Genomic DNA, 20,068 nt, shown 5'->3' with positions numbered 1-20,068 from the left:
GAGGGCGAATGACCGTGCGATTCCCCGTCAGAAAAGGATGTTGCCCCGGTGACCTGTGCCGATCTTGCCCTGACGCCGGCGGCCACCCAGACACGTCCTCCATCCTCCGCCGAGGAGCAGGCGAAGGCCGCGGCGGATCGGGCGCAGCAGAGGAGGCGACGGCGGCCACGGCGATGGCTTCGGCGGCGGTTTTCTTGGGTATTTTTATATTTTTTTTTGTGTAAAAAAAATTTATGACGACGTTTTAAAGCGTCGCTAATTGAACTGGTTGAGGAATTTTAGCGACGCTTAAAAGCGTCGCTAAAAACAACTTTAGCGACGCTTAAAAGCGTCGCTAAAAATAACTTTAGCGACGCTTTCCAAATGCGTCAGAAATTTTTTTTCCACTCCGACATAGCCGACGCTTTGGTGACGCTTTGAAAAGCGTCGGGAAGAAAATTACCGACGCTTATAAGCGTCGGTAAAAGCCTCAAAAAGCGTCGCCAAAGCTCCTTTTTCTTGTAGTGAGAACAGCCCCTACTCGGGTGTTGCGAGGGTGTCTTCAATGCACAGAGAGAGAATGTTGCAAGGGGAAAAAGCCCCTGCTCAGGTCACTGCTATGAGTTGAAGGGGAGAACGGCGAGGGAGAACCTCCGCGACGGCCTCCGCAGCCCCAAGGCGAAGACCAACTTCGGGTACTCGTCCGAGATCTCATCTTCCTGCCCTTGTCACGGTTGCTGCTGCCGCGCCGATGAGGTCCTTGGGCCTGCTGCAGTGGCGATCGGCCTCGGTGATGGCCCTTAGGCTTCAACCTCAAACTTCCCGCCCCTCTCTTCTGAGATAGATCCGACGGCCCAGATTCCTCCTCCAGCCTTCATAGGGTGAAGAAGAAGATGCAGCAAGGGGAAGAAGAAGACTGAAGAAGATGTAGCGAGGGGCGAGGGGGGCTCTGGGATCTCGGAGGCTCTCGGCCACGAGGGGGTCTTGCCGGTCTCCATCGGGACGACGGCGGTGATCCGGAGCCCCGGCGGTGGTGCGCAGGCGGCGGTGGTTTGGCTGTCTTTCTCCTAGGCGAAAGACCGTTGGCTAGAGAAGGAGCAAGACCTGTCAGGCTAGAGAAGGAGGTCCCATACCAGGTGAAGCTCTGATACCATGATAAAGTAGAGGAAGAGGAGAGAGACAGAGGAAGAGTAGAGAAAGCAATCTTTATTTGAAATTTTTGTACACAAGTGTCATAGCCCTTCCCTTCTTTTATAGTTGAGGAGAGGCATATACAGCTCGTATTTAGTCTAATCAATACAGTTCATACCCAATTGTTATACAGCTAAGTTACAACTATTATACAGCTAAGCTATAGTCTTACATGTTAGTAATATATTACTTAAATAAACAAATAAATCTATAATCACAATTAATAGAAATTCTTAAAAGAAATAATATACATATATTTTCTTTGGCATCAAAATAAATCATTTTATCACAAATGAAATCTATTCTAGTATAAAATAAAGGGGAAACTAATTACCGGTCCAGTGTTGGACCGGAGTATAAGGAATAGTCCCTGTTGACCGAAAATGAAACTCCCGGTCCCGAGACTCACGAAACCATAATTTTCGGTCCCTGGGAGGAGAAATGTCCAAGAAAATTTGCCGAATATGCCCCGATTCAGTATTTTGAAGGCGGAAAATGGAGACGTTTGGAGTTTCCATATTCCCTGGCCAACGGAAGAGGAGATTCGGTTTGAAGGCGGGAGGAACAATGTCGTTTGGAGTTCTTTCCAATTTCCTGTTCGCGTGGCCAACAGAAGGCGGGAGAGGAAGACCGTTGGAATTCCAGAGAAGACTTTGGAGCTCCACAAGCATTCTGCTCTGTTCTTTGAGGTTCCAACGGACTGTAGGGCAGTCGAGGGCCAACGGAAGGCTTTTTGGTTTGATGTCCTCTGTTCTTTGGAGCTCCACAAGCATAGTTTTCTGTTCTGTCAAGTTCCAACGGACTGTATGCTTATCGGCCCATCCAATGGAAGGATTTTTAGAGCAAGACCTCTGTTCTTTGGAGCGACACAAGCATAATCCTCTGTTCTTTCAACGGACTGTATGCTTATCGGGGGGCCAACAGAAGGCTTTTTAGAGCAAGACCTCTGTTCTTTGGAGCGACACAAGCATAGTCCTCTGTTCTTTCAACGGACTGTATGCTTATCGGGGGGCCAACGGAAGGCTTTTTGGTTTGAAGGCGGGAGAAGGTGTGGGGAATTGTTGCCCAGAGATGGTCACCCAAGAGGGGGGTGAATTGGGTGTTTTAAAAACTTTTTGCCTAATTAAAATAAAACACACAAATATATGAACTAAAATAAAGATAAAGAGATAAGAAGAGACAACCACAAACACACGGTTTTATAGTGGTTCGGAGCCTTCACCGCTCCTACATCCACTCCCCAAAGCGCCTTTGGAAATTTCCACTATAATCCAAGATTACAGTACGGTAGTTTTGCAAGTTCACTACCCAACTCGTTGTTTTACACCGGGCTCACAACAAACCCAAAAACTCCCAATTTCACTTAGGCTTGGGACGCCTTTCCCTTGTTCCAAGTCCCTTGACTGGAACAAGCACCACAATAAAAGAGTTTACAAAAGGAAATAAAAGCTCTAAGAAGCAAATATAACAATTATGAATAATGTAACCCGGAAGAATCCTTTTGCCGTTGGAAGCGTGGGAGATGTTGATTCTTCCGAGATGGAGCGCGTAGGGTTGAGTGTGAGCTTCGAATCCCGAGCGCACGAGAGTGGTTGAGCTTGAAATCGCTTGGGAGACTTGAGAATACTTGATTTCCTTCCTTGAATGCACTCACTCCCTTGAGCTTTTCTTTCTAACTTCTCTCTTGAATGATCTAGCTTTTTGGTTGGTAAAGGGTTGTTGAGAACCACTTAAGAGGTCCCTTTTTATAGCCCAAAAAGCAAATATAGCCGTTAGAAACAAAAAGAGAAGGATTTAAAATTCAAACCAAACCTGAAAAGCTGTCAGTCGCGTCCCAGGCGCTCCGGGGACGTCTCCGCTTCAACGGGAGACGTCTCGGCTACAAGACTTTACTTTTTCCGTTGTCTGGGGTCGACTCGGCACTTTAAGGGGTCGTCTCGGCGTGTTAGTACTTTTTGAGTGGGGACGACTCCGCTGCTTTGGGGACGACTCCGCTTCTTTATCTCCGAAAATCATGTTCTCTGGAATTTCCTGAGAGAGTCGACTCCGCTCTTTTAGGGGACGTCTCGGCTTGTCTGCACTTTATGCGTGGGGATGACTCCGCTGTCTTGGGGTCGACTCCGCTTCCTTATCACCGAAAAAACATTCTCTGGAAAACCCTGAGAGAGCCGTCTCGGCTATCTTGGGGACGACTCGGGAACTCTCCTTTTTACCTGCGGGGACGACTCGGCGTACAGTGGGGACGTCTCACGCATATCACTTGAAAACTGCCTTTCTGCCGCCACTGAGAGAGTCGACTCCGCTACTGAGAGAGTCGACTCCGCTAACACGGGGACGACTCGGCAGGTGCCGGGGACGTCTCCAAGTGTGCCAGTTCTTCCTGTTTGTGCCAGAGACGTCTCTGAAACTATCAGGAGACGTCTCGGCTGTCCCTGAACTTTTTCTTTAGCTCAAAATATTTTTCAATAAATTCATAAAAATTATGGGAACTTGCCTAGACATTTCTTAACAATATTCTTAATAAAACACATGAATTCCTCAATTAAATAGTTAAGATATAATGGAATTTTACTCTAGTGTTTTGTATTCATCAAAATCCATTAGGGGGTCAACAATCTCCCCCTTTTTGATGATGACAAAACATTGAGTATATGCAAAATTTGAAATTTAACATATACACAGTATTTGCTCAAATGTACAAGTATAATGTTTTGATTAGAACTGGATACAATGTGCATTAATTCAGAATATTCAATTTTCAGTTCTTCCCTTATGCATAAAATTGATCTTTATAGCTCTTAAGTAAATTTAGCATATCAACTGAAATTGAATCAAGTTAAAATGAAATATTGATGCTAAATATAATTGAGAGCAAAGTTCTTTTTGACTCCCCCTTTCTTTTCCAGAAGGGCAATTATCTTAAAATCAATATTCTTCAATTTTATCTTTTCTAATTCAACTTTGGAGTATGATTAAAAATTTTGCATTCCATATTCAATATCCATGTCTACTCCCCCTTTCATACTCCCCCTTTCATACTCCCCCTTTCAATATCTCCATATTCAATATCTATTATAAATTTTGCATTCCATATACTATCTACTCCCCCTTTTTGTCAGCAACATGAAGGGGACAAATTATCCTTAGGTGCTTAAGACTCAATTTATAGTGGAATTCAGCATTCATTTTACTCAAGGATATTCAAGTTGTGCTCCCCCTGTCCAAGTCATTTCTGTTAATGTATTCATATCACTCCCCCTTTGTTTTGGAATTCATTTCAGACTCATCTTTTAGTTTTAACATAGTTATCACAAGATGTGCTCCCCCTGTTTTATGTGCATTGTTTTTTTGTATCAAATTTGACCACTCAAGGTATGTGGTAAGATTTATATGGCATATTATACAATCACATACACAATCACAGAAACACATATGCAGAATTGGCAATGTACACAAAGTGTTCAAAAGAGATTGTATTCATTCATATGTCATCATAAACCTTTGAAGTCAGTACATAGTCAAAAGAAGAAATCATTACAAGTATTGATTTCTAATACAAAAGGTGTTTCAAAATAGCCTAGGATTTACAAAAAAAGAAGATCCTACAAGATATCCATCATCGGCGACGTTGCTCATGGGCCCTACCAGCTGTATTTTGTTCATAAACCTTACAAGCTGCATCTATGAATGTGTTGATGGAATCCATGAGGGTCTTAAATTGATCTCCCTGTGACTTGTGGAAACCTGCCACAAGTGCCTCAAACTCTATAGTTGTCATTTCAATTCTTCCTCTGAGTTGGGCAACTAAGGTGCTCACATTACCATCTGGTTTTGTTAGCTCTTTAAGACTCTTGGAAATGCTCTTCAAGCTGTCCTTGAGCTCTAATGATCTGATGGTTTGGGTGGTACTCACACCAATTATTTCTTGTGTTGTAGCTTCAATTTGACTTCTAATATCCTTCATCTCTTGTAGAAGCCCTTCATGTGAAGCTCTAATGGGGGCCAACTCTGTGGAGATCATGGATCTCATCTCCTCCCTCATCTGCTGGCAAATGGCAGATGCTAAGGTGCGCATCTGATCCTCTGACAGGAAGGAGGGCCCACTGACTGGAGGAGGTGGTGGCATGGATGTGGAAGGTCCAGCTGAGCTGGAGGGAAGATCAGGGATGTTCATGTGGCTAGGTGGAGGAGAGTGATGGTCAGACTCATGATGTGGGATTTCAGGCTCTATGGTTTGTGCTTTTCTTTTTGGAACCTTGACCCACGACCCATCTATCTTATGAAACTCCATTCTTCTCATTGTGCCCTCATTGTAATAGTCGGTGTTTCTCAAGGGCTTTGCAGGTTCATTTGTTGGAATGGGAACCTTGAAGTGTTTAAAGATTAAGGTAAAGATCATGCCATAGGGTATACTAAATCTAGAATACCTATGACATAGGGCAATGTAATTTAGCATGAGTCTAGGAAGGTTTAGAGGGATCCTTAGTAGGATATGATGCATAATAGCTAAGTCTCGCTCCGAAACAAAATCGAAGCGACCGGTTTTGGGAAACAAGACCCGGTTGACAATACTTAAAAGTAATCTCATTTCGGCGTTTAGGTCTTGGGAGTTGATAACATCAAGAGGGCCGCAGTCCTCTTGTCCTAAAAGCAGATTTAGGGCTAATTCCCTTTGGGGAAGTGAGGTTGGAGCCTCACCGTCCTTAGGGATTTGTAGGACAGTGGATAGGACATCTTCATTTACTTCCACTAATGTCCTCCGGACACATCCAGTGTACCCTTGGTCCCCTAATGCCATATTGCTAAAAAGCTCTCTAACTAGGCCGGGGTAGGTCGAGGTATTTAGGGTGCAAAGGTGCTCCCACCCTTGAGCTCGGAGTCTCTCTCCAATAGAGAACCCCTCATGATCTAAAAAGGAGAAATCGATGTACCTACCAGTCGTGACTGTGCGATTTGCACAGGAAATCGTCGTGGTCGGCGGAGCAACCGGAGGAGAAGGCGCGGAGGGTTCTTCCCGCCGTTCCTCACCGTCGGCCGCTACTCTAGGTCGCCTCCCACGGGTTGTCCTAGCTTTCTTTGGTGCCATGGATGCTAGGGTTTGTGATTTAGAGCAAACGGAGGCTGGGATTTGAGATGGAGAGCAAATGGAGGCTAGGGTTTTCCGTTTTGGTCGGGAATGAGGGAGAAAGCTCGAGTCGGCTCGAGCGATTTCGACCTATTTAAAAAGCCCTCATTCGGTCCTCGAGACGTCTCCGCGACTAAGGCGAGACGTCTCCCCTGGGGGGGACGTCTCTGCGATTTGCCAGAGACGTCTCCGGCACTGAAAAATTTCAGACTGAATTCTTTCTTCTCCCAATTTTTTTGTTTAATCACCCTAATCAACATGATCTCTTTTGATAAACTTAGAGTGAATTTGTTTGTGATCCTCCCCCTTAATGATACATCCTATAATAATTTGATAATGATTTTTGAATTATTAATGTTGAAATGAGGAATGTTTGACCAAATTTCGAATACCCATGATATACGCTCTGAAAATATCTCTATGAAGAGTCCAAGGGAGGGTAACCATCCTCCGGAAAGTCAAACAGTTCGTCATTTAGCTTAGATGAATTCATGTTTTCACTTATGTTTACTTTGAGGTGGATTACTAGTTTGAGTAGCAAAGCAATGCAATACAAGTTCAATTCATTTGCTAGGATCATACAAGCTCAAAGCATTCCTTAAGAAATTGAATCTATCTTTACAAAGGGGCTTTGTAAATATATCAGCTAATTGATTTTCAGTACATACATATTCAATCATCACATCATTTTTCAGCACATGATCCCTAATAAAATGATGCCTAATCTCTATATGCTTTGACTTAGAGTGTTGGACAGGATTCTTTGTTAAATTAATTGCACTTGTATTATCACACTTAATTGGTATATTATCCATTTTGATACCGAAGTCTTCAAGTTGTTGCTTAATCCAAAGAACTTGGGCACAACAGCTTCCAGCTGCAATGTACTCAGCCTCAGCTGTGGACAAAGCAACTGAATTTTGTTTCTTGCTAAACCAAGAAACCAAATTGGCACCCAAGAATTGACATGTGCCACTTGTGCTTTTTCTGTCGAGTTTGCACCCGGCAAAATCAGCATCGGAATAAGCAATTAAGTTTATGTCAGATTGTTTAGAATACCATAAACCTACATTAGATGTCCCTACTAGATATCTAAAAATTCTCTTAACAGCTTGCAAGTGTGATTCCTTAGGACATGCTTGGTATCTAGCACACATACAAACACTGAATAATATATCTGGTCTACTAGCAGTAAGGTAAAGTAAAGAGCCTATCATACCTCTGTACAATTTGCAGTCTATACTTTTACCTTTTTCATCTTTGTCAAGCTTGCAACTTGAGCCCATGGGTGTGCTGATTTCTTTTGCATCCTTCATCTTGAATTTCTCCAACATTTCTTTGATATACTTGGACTGACTGATGAAGATGCCTTCCTCTGATTGTTTTATTTGCAGCCCAAGGAAGAAGTTGAGCTCACCCATCATGCTCATTTCAAATTCTCCCTGCATAAGCTTGGCAAACTCTTGACAAAGACTATCATTAGTAGCACCAAAAATTATATCATCCACATAAATTTGTACAAGCAATAAGTCATTTCCTTTTCTTTTAATAAAGAGGGTTTTGTCTACATTTCCTCTCTTAAATTTGTTCTCAATTAGAAAATTACTTAATCTTTCATACCATGCCCTAGGAGCTTGCTTAAGTCCATACAATGCTTTATGCAATTTATACACATAATCTGGATGTAAGTGATTTTCAAAACCTGGAGGTTGTCCTACATAAACTTCCTCCATTATATAGCCATTTAAGAATGCACTTTTTACATCCATTTGATAGAGTTTAAAATTCATGAAGCATGCATATGCTAAAAGCAGTCTAATAGCCTCTAACCTAGCAACAGGAGCAAAAATTTCATCAAAATCTATTCCTTCCTTCTGATTATATCCTTTGGCCACTAGCCTAGCATTGTTTCTTATGATTATTCCATCTTCATCTAGTTTATTTCTATACACCCACTTGGTGCCTATAATTGAAATATTAGGGGGTCTTTTCATTAGAGTCCAAACTTCATTTCTTTCGAATTGGTTTAATTCCTCTTGCATAGCATTCATCCAATTATCATCTTTTTCAGCTTCTTCTAGTGATTTAGGCTCTATTTGTGAAACGAAAGCAAGATAATTACTAGTGTTTCTTAAAGAGGATCTAGTTCTTATACCTTGTGAAGGATCACCAAGGATTAGATCCTTTGGATGACCATGTGCATACCTCCATTCTTTAGGAAGATCTTGATTTCTTGATGGAGGTTGATCTTCATCATCTCGCTGATTTGTATCTTCTTTGATCTCATCCTCATATTGTTTGTCTTGAGTGAAGAGTTCCTTCATTTGGTCTTCAAGTATACCTAGATCACCATCTTCTTCTTTTCTAGAAGAATCTCCATTAGTTTCATCAAAAACAACATGAATGGATTCTTCAACAACGAGAGTTCTCTTGTTGAAGACCCTGTATGCTCTACTAGATGAGGAATAACCTAAGAAGATCCCCTCATCTGATTTAGCACTAAATTTACTGAGATTGTCCTTTCCATTGTTCAAAATAAAGCATCGACAACCGAAAACATGAAAATAACTTATATTTGGTTTCTTACCTTTTATCAACTCATACGGTGTTTTCTTTAAGATGGATCTAACTAAAGCACGATTTAAGATATAACATGAAGTATTTATTGCTTCAGCCCAAAAATACTTTAGTAGATCCGATTCGCACAACATGGTACGAGCCATATCTGCTAGTGTGCGATTCTTCCTTTCTACCACCCCATTTTGTTGGGGTGTCCTAGGTGCCGAGAAATTGTGATTGATACCATTTTCGTCACAAAACTTTTCAAAGTGCTGATTTTCAAACTCGGTACCATGATCACTCCTAATTGCTTTTAGTTTAAGATTGAGTTCATTCGAAACCCTATTATGAAACTTGATAAAAGCAGGAAAGGACTCATCTTTATGTGCAAGAAATGAAACCCATGTAAAACGTGAAAAATCATCAACAATTACAAGACCAAATTTCTTACCCCCAAGACTAGCAGTTCTAGTGGGTCCAAACAAATCCATGTGAATTAGTTCTAAGGGTTTTGTTGTTGAGACTATGTTCTTAGACTTGAAGGAACTTCTTGTTTGTTTCCCTAATTGACATGCAGCGCAAATTTTATTCTTCTCAAAGTCTATTTTTGGTAGTCCTTTGACTAGATCTTTTGTAATTAATTTGGAGATTAAGTCCATGCTAGCATGCCCTAACCTACGATGCCATAACCAACTAGTCTCATTGACTTTGGGATTCATGGCTACAAGACATTGGCCATCCTTCATGGTGAGATCATCAAGATCTACCATGTAAACATTTCCATGCCTATGTCCTGTGAGTATGATCTCATTATCAATTGGACTACTAATTATGCATAGTGATGATTCAAATGACACTTTAAAGCCCTTGTCACAAAATTGACTTATACTTAATAAATTATGTTTTAGTCCATTAACTAACAATACATTATCAATAAATGAGGAGGGTGATATGGAGATTTTACCAATACCAATAATTCGGCCTTTAGCATTATCTCCAAATGTGACTACTCCTCCTTCTTTTGATTCCAAGGTGACGAAGAGACTCTTGTCACCGGTCATATGCCTTGAGCAACCACTATCAAGATACCACATTCTCTTTTTATTTCCGGCTGCAAGGCATACCTGCAAAATGATCATGTGAAGCTCTTAGGTACCCAAGTTTTTTTGGGTCCTTCGTGGTTAGTGTAGTTGGTTCCCTTAGGCACCCATACTTTAGTTATGCTTTTAGCTTTTACAAATGTATTCTTGTTAGTTTGGATTTTTCTTTGAATACAAGAGTAGGCTTTATGTCCGTTCTTTCCACAAAGAAAGCATGTTGGTTTTTCAGTTTTTACGTCTTTTGCTTTTACAAAGAAATTCTTTAGATACTTTTGTTGCTTATTAGTTTTATATCCTAATCCGGCTTTATTGAAAACAGCTCTTTGATTTGAAAGAATAAGATTTAATTTTTCAGAGCTTTGTGTGAATTTTTCAACAATTGGCTTGTACTTATGTACCTCATTCTTAAGATTCAAATTTTCTTTAACTAGTTCTTCCATATCCTTTTTAAGAGATTCAACAGTTTGCGCAAGTGAGGTATTATTATTGAGTAGGGAATTTACTTTTAGATTTAATTCCTTGATTAGTGTTTTTGCCTTTTCATTTTCAGTGCTAAGTCTTGAATTTTCGATTTTTAGGTTAGTAGTGTTCATATTTTTAACGCTCTCCTTTTCAATTAATAGGTTTTCAATATTTTCCTTTAGTTTTTGATTTGAGGCTTTTAATTCTTTATTCTTTGCTCCTAACATACTACAATCACCCATAAGTTCTTGAAAAGCATCATATAATTCTTCTAAAGTAAAATTTATAGTTGGGTTTTGACATACCTCGTCATCTTCGAACGCCATGAAGCATAGATTGGCGGTCTCTTCCTTCTCTTCCTCGGAGGATGATGTGTCACTATCATCCTATGTTGCCTTCAATGCCTTTTTCTTCTTCTTTCCAAAATGCTTCTTTTGTTGTGGGCATTCGGAACGAATATGTCCCGGTCTCTTGCAATCATAGCATACGATTGGGTCTCTTTCTTTTTCCTTTTCTTTTTCCCAATCATTTCTCCCTCCAAATTTCTTTCTTGGGAATGGTTTCTTTCTTCTCATGAATTTTTTAAATTTCCTTACTATCAAACCCAAGTCCTCATCTTGACTTTCTTCTTCACTCTCACTGCTCTCTTCTTCACATACACTTGAGGTAGCCTTGAGTGCGATTGTCTTTTTCTTTGGCAGCTCTTCTTCATGCTGCTTCATCGTGAGCTCATGCGTCATCAATGAGCCCAAGAGTTGTTCTAGCCCCAAGGTGTTGAGGTCTTTGGCTTCTACAATCGCCGTGACCTTTGCTTCCCATGCTTTTGGCAGTGACCTGAAAATTTTACTCACAAGTTCGGGGTTAGTGTAAGATTTGCCCAAGCTTTTTAGGCCATTAATAATTTCGGTAAAACGTGTAAACATGCATGTGATGGTTTCATTAGGTTCCATCTTAAACAATTCATACTTGTGAACTAGAATGTTCACTTTGGACTCTTCGACTTGATTTGTACCCTCGTGGGTAACTTCAAGCCTATCCCATATTTCCTTAGTGGAACTGCATGTAGAGACTCTATTGAACTCATTTACATCTAGAGAACAAAATAATGAGTTCATGGCTCTAGAATTGAGTTGAGCCATCCTATCATCATTCTCATCCCAATCCTCCTCAGGTTTGGGAACTCGAATGCCATTCACCACGTGTGATGGTTCTTGTGGTCCCTTGACTATAACCCTCCACAAGGCATAGTCTTGTGCTTGAATGAAAATTCTCATTCTTATCTTCCAATAGGTATAATTTGTCCCATTGAAGAGTGGAGGTCTATTGGTTGCTTGCCCCTCGGCAGGAACATTGTTAAAGGGTGTTGCCATCTAGATCTTTGGCTAAGACGGTTAGGTCTTTCAAGAAATATACAGAGCACCCGCTCTGATACCACTTGTTGCCCAGAGATGGTCACCCAAGAGGGGGGTGAATTGGGTGTTTTAAAAACTTTTTGCCTAATTAAAATAAAATACACAAATATATGAACTAAAATAAAGATAAAGAGATAAGAAGAGACAACCACAAACACACGGTTTTATAGTGGTTCGGAGCCTTCACCGCTCCTACATCCACTCCCCAAAGCGCCTTTGGGAATTTCCACTATAATCCAAGATTACAGTACGGTAGTTTTGCGAGTTCACTACCCAACTCGTTGTTTTACACCGGGCTCACAACAAACCCAAAAATCCCCAATTTCACTTAGGCTTGGGACGCCTTTCCCTTGTTCCAAGTCCCTTGACTGGAACAAGCACCACAATAAAAGAGTTTACAAAAGGAAATAAAAGCTCTAAGAAGCAAATATAACAATTATGAATAATGTAACCCGGAAGAATCCTTTTGCCGTTGGAAGCGTGGGAGATGTTGATTCTTCCGAGGTGGAGCGCGTAGGGTTGAGTGTGAGCTTCGAATCCCGAGCGCACGAGAGTGGTTGAGCTTGAAATCGCTTGGGAGACTTGAGAATACTTGATTTCCTTCCTTGAATGCACTCACTCCCTTGAGCTTTTCTTTCTAACTTCTCTCTTGAATGATCTAGCTTTTTGGTTGGTAAAGGGTTGTTGAGAACCACTTAAGAGGTCCCTTTTTATAGCCCAAAAAGCAAATATAGCCGTTAGAAACAAAAAGAGAAGGATTTGAAATTCAAACCAAACCTGAAAAGCTGTCAGTCGCGTCCCAGGCGCTCCGGGGACGTCTCCGCTTCAACGAGAGACGTCTCGGCTACAAGACTTTACTTTTTTCGTTGTCTGGGGTCGACTCGGCACTTTAAGGGGTCGTCTCGGCGTGTTAGTACTTTTTGAGTGGGGACGACTCCGCTGCTTTGGGGACGACTCCGCTTCTTTATCTCCGAAAATCATGTTCTCTGGAATTTCCTGAGAGAGTCGACTCCGCTCTTTCAGGGGACGTCTCGGCTTGTCTGCACTTTATGCGTGGGGACGACTCCGCTGTCTTGGGGTCGACTCCGCTTCCTTATCACCGAAAAAACATTCTCTGGAAAACCCTGAGAGAGCCGTCTCGGCTATCTTGGGGACGACTCGGGAATTCTCCTTTTTACCTGCGGGGACGACTCGGCGTACAGTGGGGACGTCTCGCGCATATCACTTGAAAACTGCCTTTCTGCCGCCACTGAGAGAGTCGACTCCGCTACTGAGAGAGTCGACTCCGCTAACGCGGGGACGACTCGGCAGGTGCCGGGGATGTCTCCAAGTGTGCCAGTTCTTCCTGTTTGTGCCAGAGACGTCTCTGAAACTATCAGGAGACGTCTCGGCTGTCCCTGAACTTTTTCTTTAGCTCAAAATATTCTTCAATAAATTCATAAAAATTATGGAAACTTGCCTAGACATTTCTTAACAATATTCTTAATAAAACACATGAATTCCTCAATTAAATAGTTAAGATATAATGGAATTTTACTCTAGTGTTTTGTATTCATCAAAATCCATTAGGGGGTCAACAGGAATTAACTTAACTATTTTCCATCTTGTTTCGTTTTGCCATAGGGTGTGGGGAATTAACTTAACTGTTTTCTTTGTTTATGAATGCCTTGTTCTGCTCCAGTGTGCCATCTTCTTCCATTTTGCCTTAGGGTGTGGGGAATTAAGATCAGGTGTGCCTCTAACTTTGTTTTAACAGAGATATTTTGCTGATGTGCCTCGGATTCTGCACTCTTCGTCTGACTTTGTTATAACAGAGCTGAGCTCCAAGAATTGTCGCCAAATCATTTGTGCTGATCCCTCCTATTTTCATTATGATGGCTTCAAAGAATAGTAGTAGCCCGGTTTTGATGGCCATTTGTTGTTACGGTAGTGAAGCTGTTATTATTTCCATCTGTGAGGACACAACTCTTGATCAAATATTCAAGGAAATAGTGGAAAGGTGGAGACATTTATCTTCTACAATGATAGAAATTAAGTTTTATATTCCAAACAAATCTAGAATGCTTGTTACGCTCATGAGCGATAAAGATGTTCATAACATGCATCAAATACATGTGAACTTAAATGCGGCAGTGATCGAGATGGTTGTTACTCATTCTCCAAGCTTGATCGAAGCTGCTGATGTGGTAATCAATACCAGGTATTCCATATTTGAAATTTTATTTTGTTCATTTGAAGCTAAAAGAACATTAATAAGTGTGCTGAAATTATGTTTATCGTTTTGTATGGACAGTGGCTCATCCCATGGTGCTGAAATTAGTTGGAGATCCAAAAATATTTCAAAGAGTAGCTCAAGTAATTTTGTCCAAGTTGTTGAAGAGACGAGAGCTGCAATTGAATAGGAAGGAAGTCAAAGAAATTCGTTGGATGCTTGGAAAAGTTGTATAGAGGGCGTTGGTCAGGAGTTCAGGAATGTCGAAACTCTTCGTGACAGCATTCGCAACTTTTGTATCGCAAATTGCAGAGATTTTGTATTCATGAAGAACGATCGTGAGCGAGTTACTGTGGAATGTGCATATGAAGAATGTGAATGGCGTATCCATGCTTCTCGACTTGGTAATGGTGAAAAGTTTGCAATTAAAAAAATGAACGGTAACCATACATGTGGAGGAGGGATGCAAGTCCGGTCGCATCCGAAGGCTTCAAAACGTTGGGTTTCGAACATTGTTAAAGATAAACTTCAAGATATGCCATTATATAAGCCGACTGACATTGTAAAAGATATTCGTCGGGAATATGGTGTTCAATTGCCGTATCATCAAGCTTGGCATGGTAAGGAGCTGGCTATGAAGGAGATTTATGGTGATAGATCGCTATCTTATGACCGAATTCGGTGGTATTGCGACGCCATTGTTCAAACCAACCCCGGCAGCATTACAAAGTATGAAACAATTGAAGGTCGATTCAGACGTCTGTTCATTTGTTTTCATGCTTCACTATTGGGTTTCATAAAAGGATGTCGACCTCTAATTTTTATGGATGGGACATTTATAAAACATAAGGATGGGGGTGTATTGCTTGGCGCCACTGCCAAAGATGGCAATGATGATATGTTTCCTATAGCTTATGGTGTGGTAGATACAGAAACTGATGAGAACTGGGAATGGTTTTGCCAGATTTTCAAAGAAGCTATTCATAGTTGCAGTGCGTATCATGGTCAAAAGTTCACATTTATGACAGATAGACATCAGGGAATTATAAAATCGGTGCCGAAGTACTTTCCTGGTTGCTACCACTCATATTGTATTCGTCATGTGAAAGAAAACTTCAAGAATCAGGTTTGCATCATAATATTGTAAATAATTTTAAGTAGAAAGTATCTAAGTAATATACCATCCGGTATGTTTGATATTTAATTGTGATCGCAGGTGCTTGTCCATTATCGTGCAGCTGACAGAAAGAGGCTGCTTGATTTAGTAAATGCTGTTGCGTATACTCCAAGGCTTAATGTTTTTCAAAAGCTAATTGGGAAGCTTACATCAGAAGCCCCTGGTGCTTCCACCTTTCTCCTACATGCCAACCCCGAGCATTGGGCAAACGCAATTTTTTCAGGTCCACGCTGGGGCACTATGACATCTAACATGGCTGAGTGTTTTAATAGTTGGATCTTGGAGGCTCGTCATCTGCCTATCCCTCATATGGTTGACCATATCAGGCTTCAAATTATGCAGATGATGCATGAACGGCGTAATCAAGGATATAGCATTCAAACCCACCTATGTCCAGATGCTGAGAAAGTGTTACATAAAAATGCAGAAGATGGTCGGAGATTATCCGTGTTTACGTCCAACATAATGATATATGACGTAAAGGATACAAACTACTCATGCAAAGTTGACCTCCAGAATTGCAGCTGTGTTGCCCAGATAGACAACCCAAGAGGGGGGGTGAATTGGGTTTTAAAATAATTTTGCAATTAAAAACGTTTGAGGATGACTAATTAATACTTTTGCAAGATGATTAATTAGTTGCTATGTGCTGTGAGTGAAATGAGAGTAAGAGAGAGAAACACAAGCAATCACAAACACAATGTTTTTATAGTGGTTCGGAGCTAACCCTTGCTCCTACGTCCACTCCCCAAGTCTCACTTGGGAATTCACTATAACCCCTTGGATTACAGCCGGTTGTTTTACAAGCTCACAACCCAACTTGTTGTTTTACGAGGTCACAACGAACTCGGTCGGTTTTCCCAGGCTCACCGACTAGAACCACCCCGATTGTTTTCCCGGGATCACAATCGAACCCTTACACGTTGGTTTTACCCTCGGCTCACCAACCAACCTCTACACTCTTGATTCAATCCCCTGATTGAATCAAGCAAAGACAAGATGGAAAGAACAAAGACAAACGGAAAAACAGAGCTTCTAAAAAGCAGATAAACAGCAATATAAACTAGAGAGAAGTTAAGAGCCCTCAAACACGTTTGAGTTGGAGTAGAGTAGGGCTTCTTGAACTTTTGGGTCTCCTCTTGAACGTCTGGTCGACTTGAAGGCAGGAGGAGACTTCTTTAAATGCTGGAAAGAGGTAGTTGGATGGAGTTTATGGCGCTCTTCCTTCTTTTCTGTTGAAAACCAGTTTGCAGAGAAAGGATGCTTGATTTCTTTGAGTGGAATAGTGCTTCTCTGCCTTGCTACAGTCCTCTGTGGCTATTTAAGCCATCCCCCACGGAACTAGCCGTTAGACACCTTTTTCTGCCCGTTCTGCACACTCTGCACATCCTGACAATGTGTCCGTTGGGGTCGGAGTCGACTCGCGCGATCTGGAGTCGACTCGGCTGTAGCGGGAGTCGACTCATGCTTTTCTGGAGTCGGCTCGGCAACTGTTCCGGATTTGAATTAAAGTGACCTCCTCGACTGGGAGTCGACTCGACTTAACCCGGAGTCGACTCGCCAACATCTGGAGCTGACTTGGCATTTTCGGAGTCGGCTCATCCCATTAAATCCGTAGATCTATTTTTCAACTTGGTCCACTCGAGTCGACTCGACAATCCTGGGAGTCGACTCGGCGCTCAGAGCCCGAACTCCCTATCTTCTGTCTTTTGGCTCGTCCAGTCTTGGGGTCGACTCGAACTGTTCCGGAGTCGACTCGGCTCTCAGTTTCCGAAACACACCCTTCTGTCTTTTTGGTGTAGCGCTGACTTGGAGTCGACTCGAGCTGTCTTGGAGTCGACTCGGCTCTCAGAGACAATAATTCGGTCTTTTGTCTTTTTGGGGTCGCGCTGTCTCGGAGTCGACTCGAGCATTGCAGGAGTCGACTCGAATCTCAGTGTCCGAAAACTGCTCTCTGACTTTTGCCTTGTGTACCACTGAGAGTCGACTCTTGTTTTCTTTGGAGTCGACCTACCAGCCATCGGAGTCGACTCGTGTTCCTCAGGAGTCGACTCGGCTCTCAGGGTCGAAAATCGCTCTCTGACTTTTCTGTCTGTAACTCCTTGGAGTCAACTCATATTACTCCGGAGTCGACTCGGTAAGCAGTGGAGTCGACTCGCGCACTTCAGGAGTCGACTCGCTGACAGTTTTTGAATTGTGTCTTTCTGTTCATCTGTCTGTTCTCAGTCGGAGTCGACTCGTAGTGTACCAGAGTCGACTCGAGCCTGTGCCAGTGCTTCTGATACGCTTGGAGTCGACTCGTAATATCCCGGAGTCGACTCGAGTCTCAGACTTTGGTTCAAACTGACTTCTTAACTTATCCAAAATATCTTGAACCAAATCTAGAAACACTTAGACAAGATTTTCACTGAAACACTCGATTGAATTCATTAGTAAACAAAAGATATACTCAAATGCTTTGAGCTCATCAAAATCAAATAAGGTTTTAATCAATCACTCCACAATCTCCCCCTTTTTGATGATGACAAAACATTGAGTATATGTAAAGTGAATTACTCAATAAACAAGGAAATAAAATCTATAAATGAATTCAAGTGTCTGGTTATTTAATTTATCCAAACTTGAAAGGTGTGAAACAATAAATTTTGGAGTTAAAGCTCCCCCTTTCATTTGGAATTATATAAGCCTTCATGTCATGCACTCAATTGTTTGGCTTATATATTTTTAATGATTTGGCTTTCTTAAAAATTCAGATTCTCCCCCTCAATATATGCATTCAACTTTGTTTTGATTCTCTGAATTTCCTTTTAATGCATTGAAGTTTTTGAACTTAAATTTTTGGTTTTAAGAGGAAAAATCTGTCAATTTGTTCTTGAGTAGGATTCAACTAATCTCCGAATGTCCCTTGAATAGATTCTGGAGATTACTCCATTAGGAGCCCCAACAGAGAGATAATGAGCCTCGAGGTATCAAATCCACTTAGAACAAATTATTGTGTGTTTTAAAAATTTTTCTTTTCATTGATTCGCATTGATTCCTTTTACATATCCTTTTACATATCTAATACATATTTCTCCCCCTTTTTGTCATCGTATCAAAAAGGAAGGGAATTGAACACACAAGCAAGTAGAGATCAATTGGCACACAATTGAAGTGAATATGTCTACTCATTGTATTGATGTATATGTAAGTACATTTGTGAATACAATGAGTAAAGCAAAAAGTACATGTCAAAATAAAACAAAATCAGCTAGGGTCTCCTCGAGGATGTGGCTCCTCCTCTCAATCTGTTCTGCTCCATGAGGAGAGTGACCCCATCTGTAACATTCCCAAGCTGGGAGATAATGGCCGAGGTGGCCCTGCTGTGTGTGGTGGAGAGCTCGGTCAGGGTCTCCTGCAGTGTGTCCAACTTGGCGATCAGCACATTCGCCAAGCGCTCTGCCCCCTGACTAGTGGTGCCCATATCCTGTCGGACGTCATCGCGCATCTGCCGTGTGGTGCGTGTGACATCACTCATGCTAGAGAACTGGGCTTGGATCAGGCTCCTGACATTGTAGATTTCTTCCCGCACATGGGCCGTCATCTCGGTCACGGCTGAAAGGGAAGGAACCAATGTAGAGGAGGGTGCAGGAGAGGGAGCAGTCGCTGGACCTCGGAGCTCCCTAAGCAGGTCGTCCCGAAGATCCCTCACGATGTCCTGTCGCAACTCCCGGAGCTGCTCAGGAGAGATCCGGACCTCCATCAGCTGAGTGGGTGGAGCGGAGGAGGAGGGTCCGGCTGAGGTAGTGGGAGCAGAGGTGGAGGAAAAGGTAGGGTAGTCTGAATCTGGGTCAGGACTGGGAGAATGTCTGGTGGTATGTGTGGAGGTAGATGATTTCCTAACCCAGGTTTCCTCTACCTTCCGAAACCCCATCCTGTGTAGGGTTTCCGGACGCATGCGATCTGTCCATCGCAATGCGCGAGAGGGTTCCCCCTCAGGAATAGGAATCTCGGCCTCCCTAAAAATGAGTGTGTATAGCATGCCATAGGGGAGGGTGAGCCTAGGTCTATCTAGTGGCTCACACAGATATCTATAGATCATTTTGGGAAAGTTTATGGGGGTGTCCTGGAGAATGTAGTACATGAGGGCTAGGTCCCTCTCAGACACAAAATCGAACCGGCCGGTCTTAGGGAACAAAGACCGAGAAATGATGCTCAAGAGGAGCCGCATCTCAACTGAAAGTGAGCTGGCGGACACCTCATCTAAAGGGGACTGGGGTGAATGCCCTAGAATGGCCGTAAGGGCCTCAGTCCTATCTTCGGGGTGTGTGGGAGCTACCCCTACTTGTGGAAGGTGGAGGATTTGGGCTATAAAATCCTCGGAAATAAACAATGGGACACCGGCTACGGTTCCCTCTATTCCCCCATTGCCCCAATGGACAGTACCATAAAACTCTCTAACTAGGCCAGGGTATGTGGAAAGATCTAAGGAACAAAAATACTCTAAACCCTAGGCCCGCATGTTAGATGTATGCCCTAGAAGCCAATTTGGCTGACACATTGTTGATTCTAGGGACATAATTTTGTACTTGACTATTTATTATTGAATAAATAAAAGGCATCTTTTTCATTCATATTGTTTATGTGTCTATGAATCGTCCAAGAAATTAATAAGATGATGATACATATTCTCAAGAGTTGAGAATTTGAGCCATGTATCATTGGTGATTAATTTCTAAATGCTCCTGATCAAAGGATCATCACGAGGACGGTGATCGATCCGATCAGTGCACAGATCACTCTCCTTCTGGATGGACGAGACTTGAGTCTACAGTGTAGGGACACTAAAGTGATAGTGCAGGTGCTTGTTAG

The 20,068-nt window shown here is 42.1% G+C and overlaps 1 protein-coding gene across 1 annotated transcript; it reads left to right on the top strand.

The window, feature by feature from the left end:
• The first annotated feature begins 13,716 nt into the window (after nt 1-13,716).
• On the top strand, nt 13,717-14,696 carry LOC120105188. The gene is made up of 2 exons (XM_039117425.1): nt 13,717-14,028; nt 14,122-14,696. The coding sequence occupies exons 1-2, from the start codon at nt 13,736-13,738 to the stop codon at nt 14,228-14,230; spliced, it is 402 nt and encodes a 133-aa protein (XP_038973353.1). The 5' UTR covers nt 13,717-13,735; the 3' UTR covers nt 14,231-14,696.
• Nucleotides 14,697-20,068: the final 5,372 nt, after the last annotated feature.

Source organism: Phoenix dactylifera, unplaced genomic scaffold, assembly GCF_009389715.1.
Source record: "Phoenix dactylifera cultivar Barhee BC4 unplaced genomic scaffold, palm_55x_up_171113_PBpolish2nd_filt_p 000220F, whole genome shotgun sequence".
Taxonomy (NCBI): Eukaryota; Viridiplantae; Streptophyta; class Magnoliopsida; order Arecales; family Arecaceae; genus Phoenix; species Phoenix dactylifera.
This window is presented reverse-complemented; position numbering and strand designations above follow the sequence as displayed.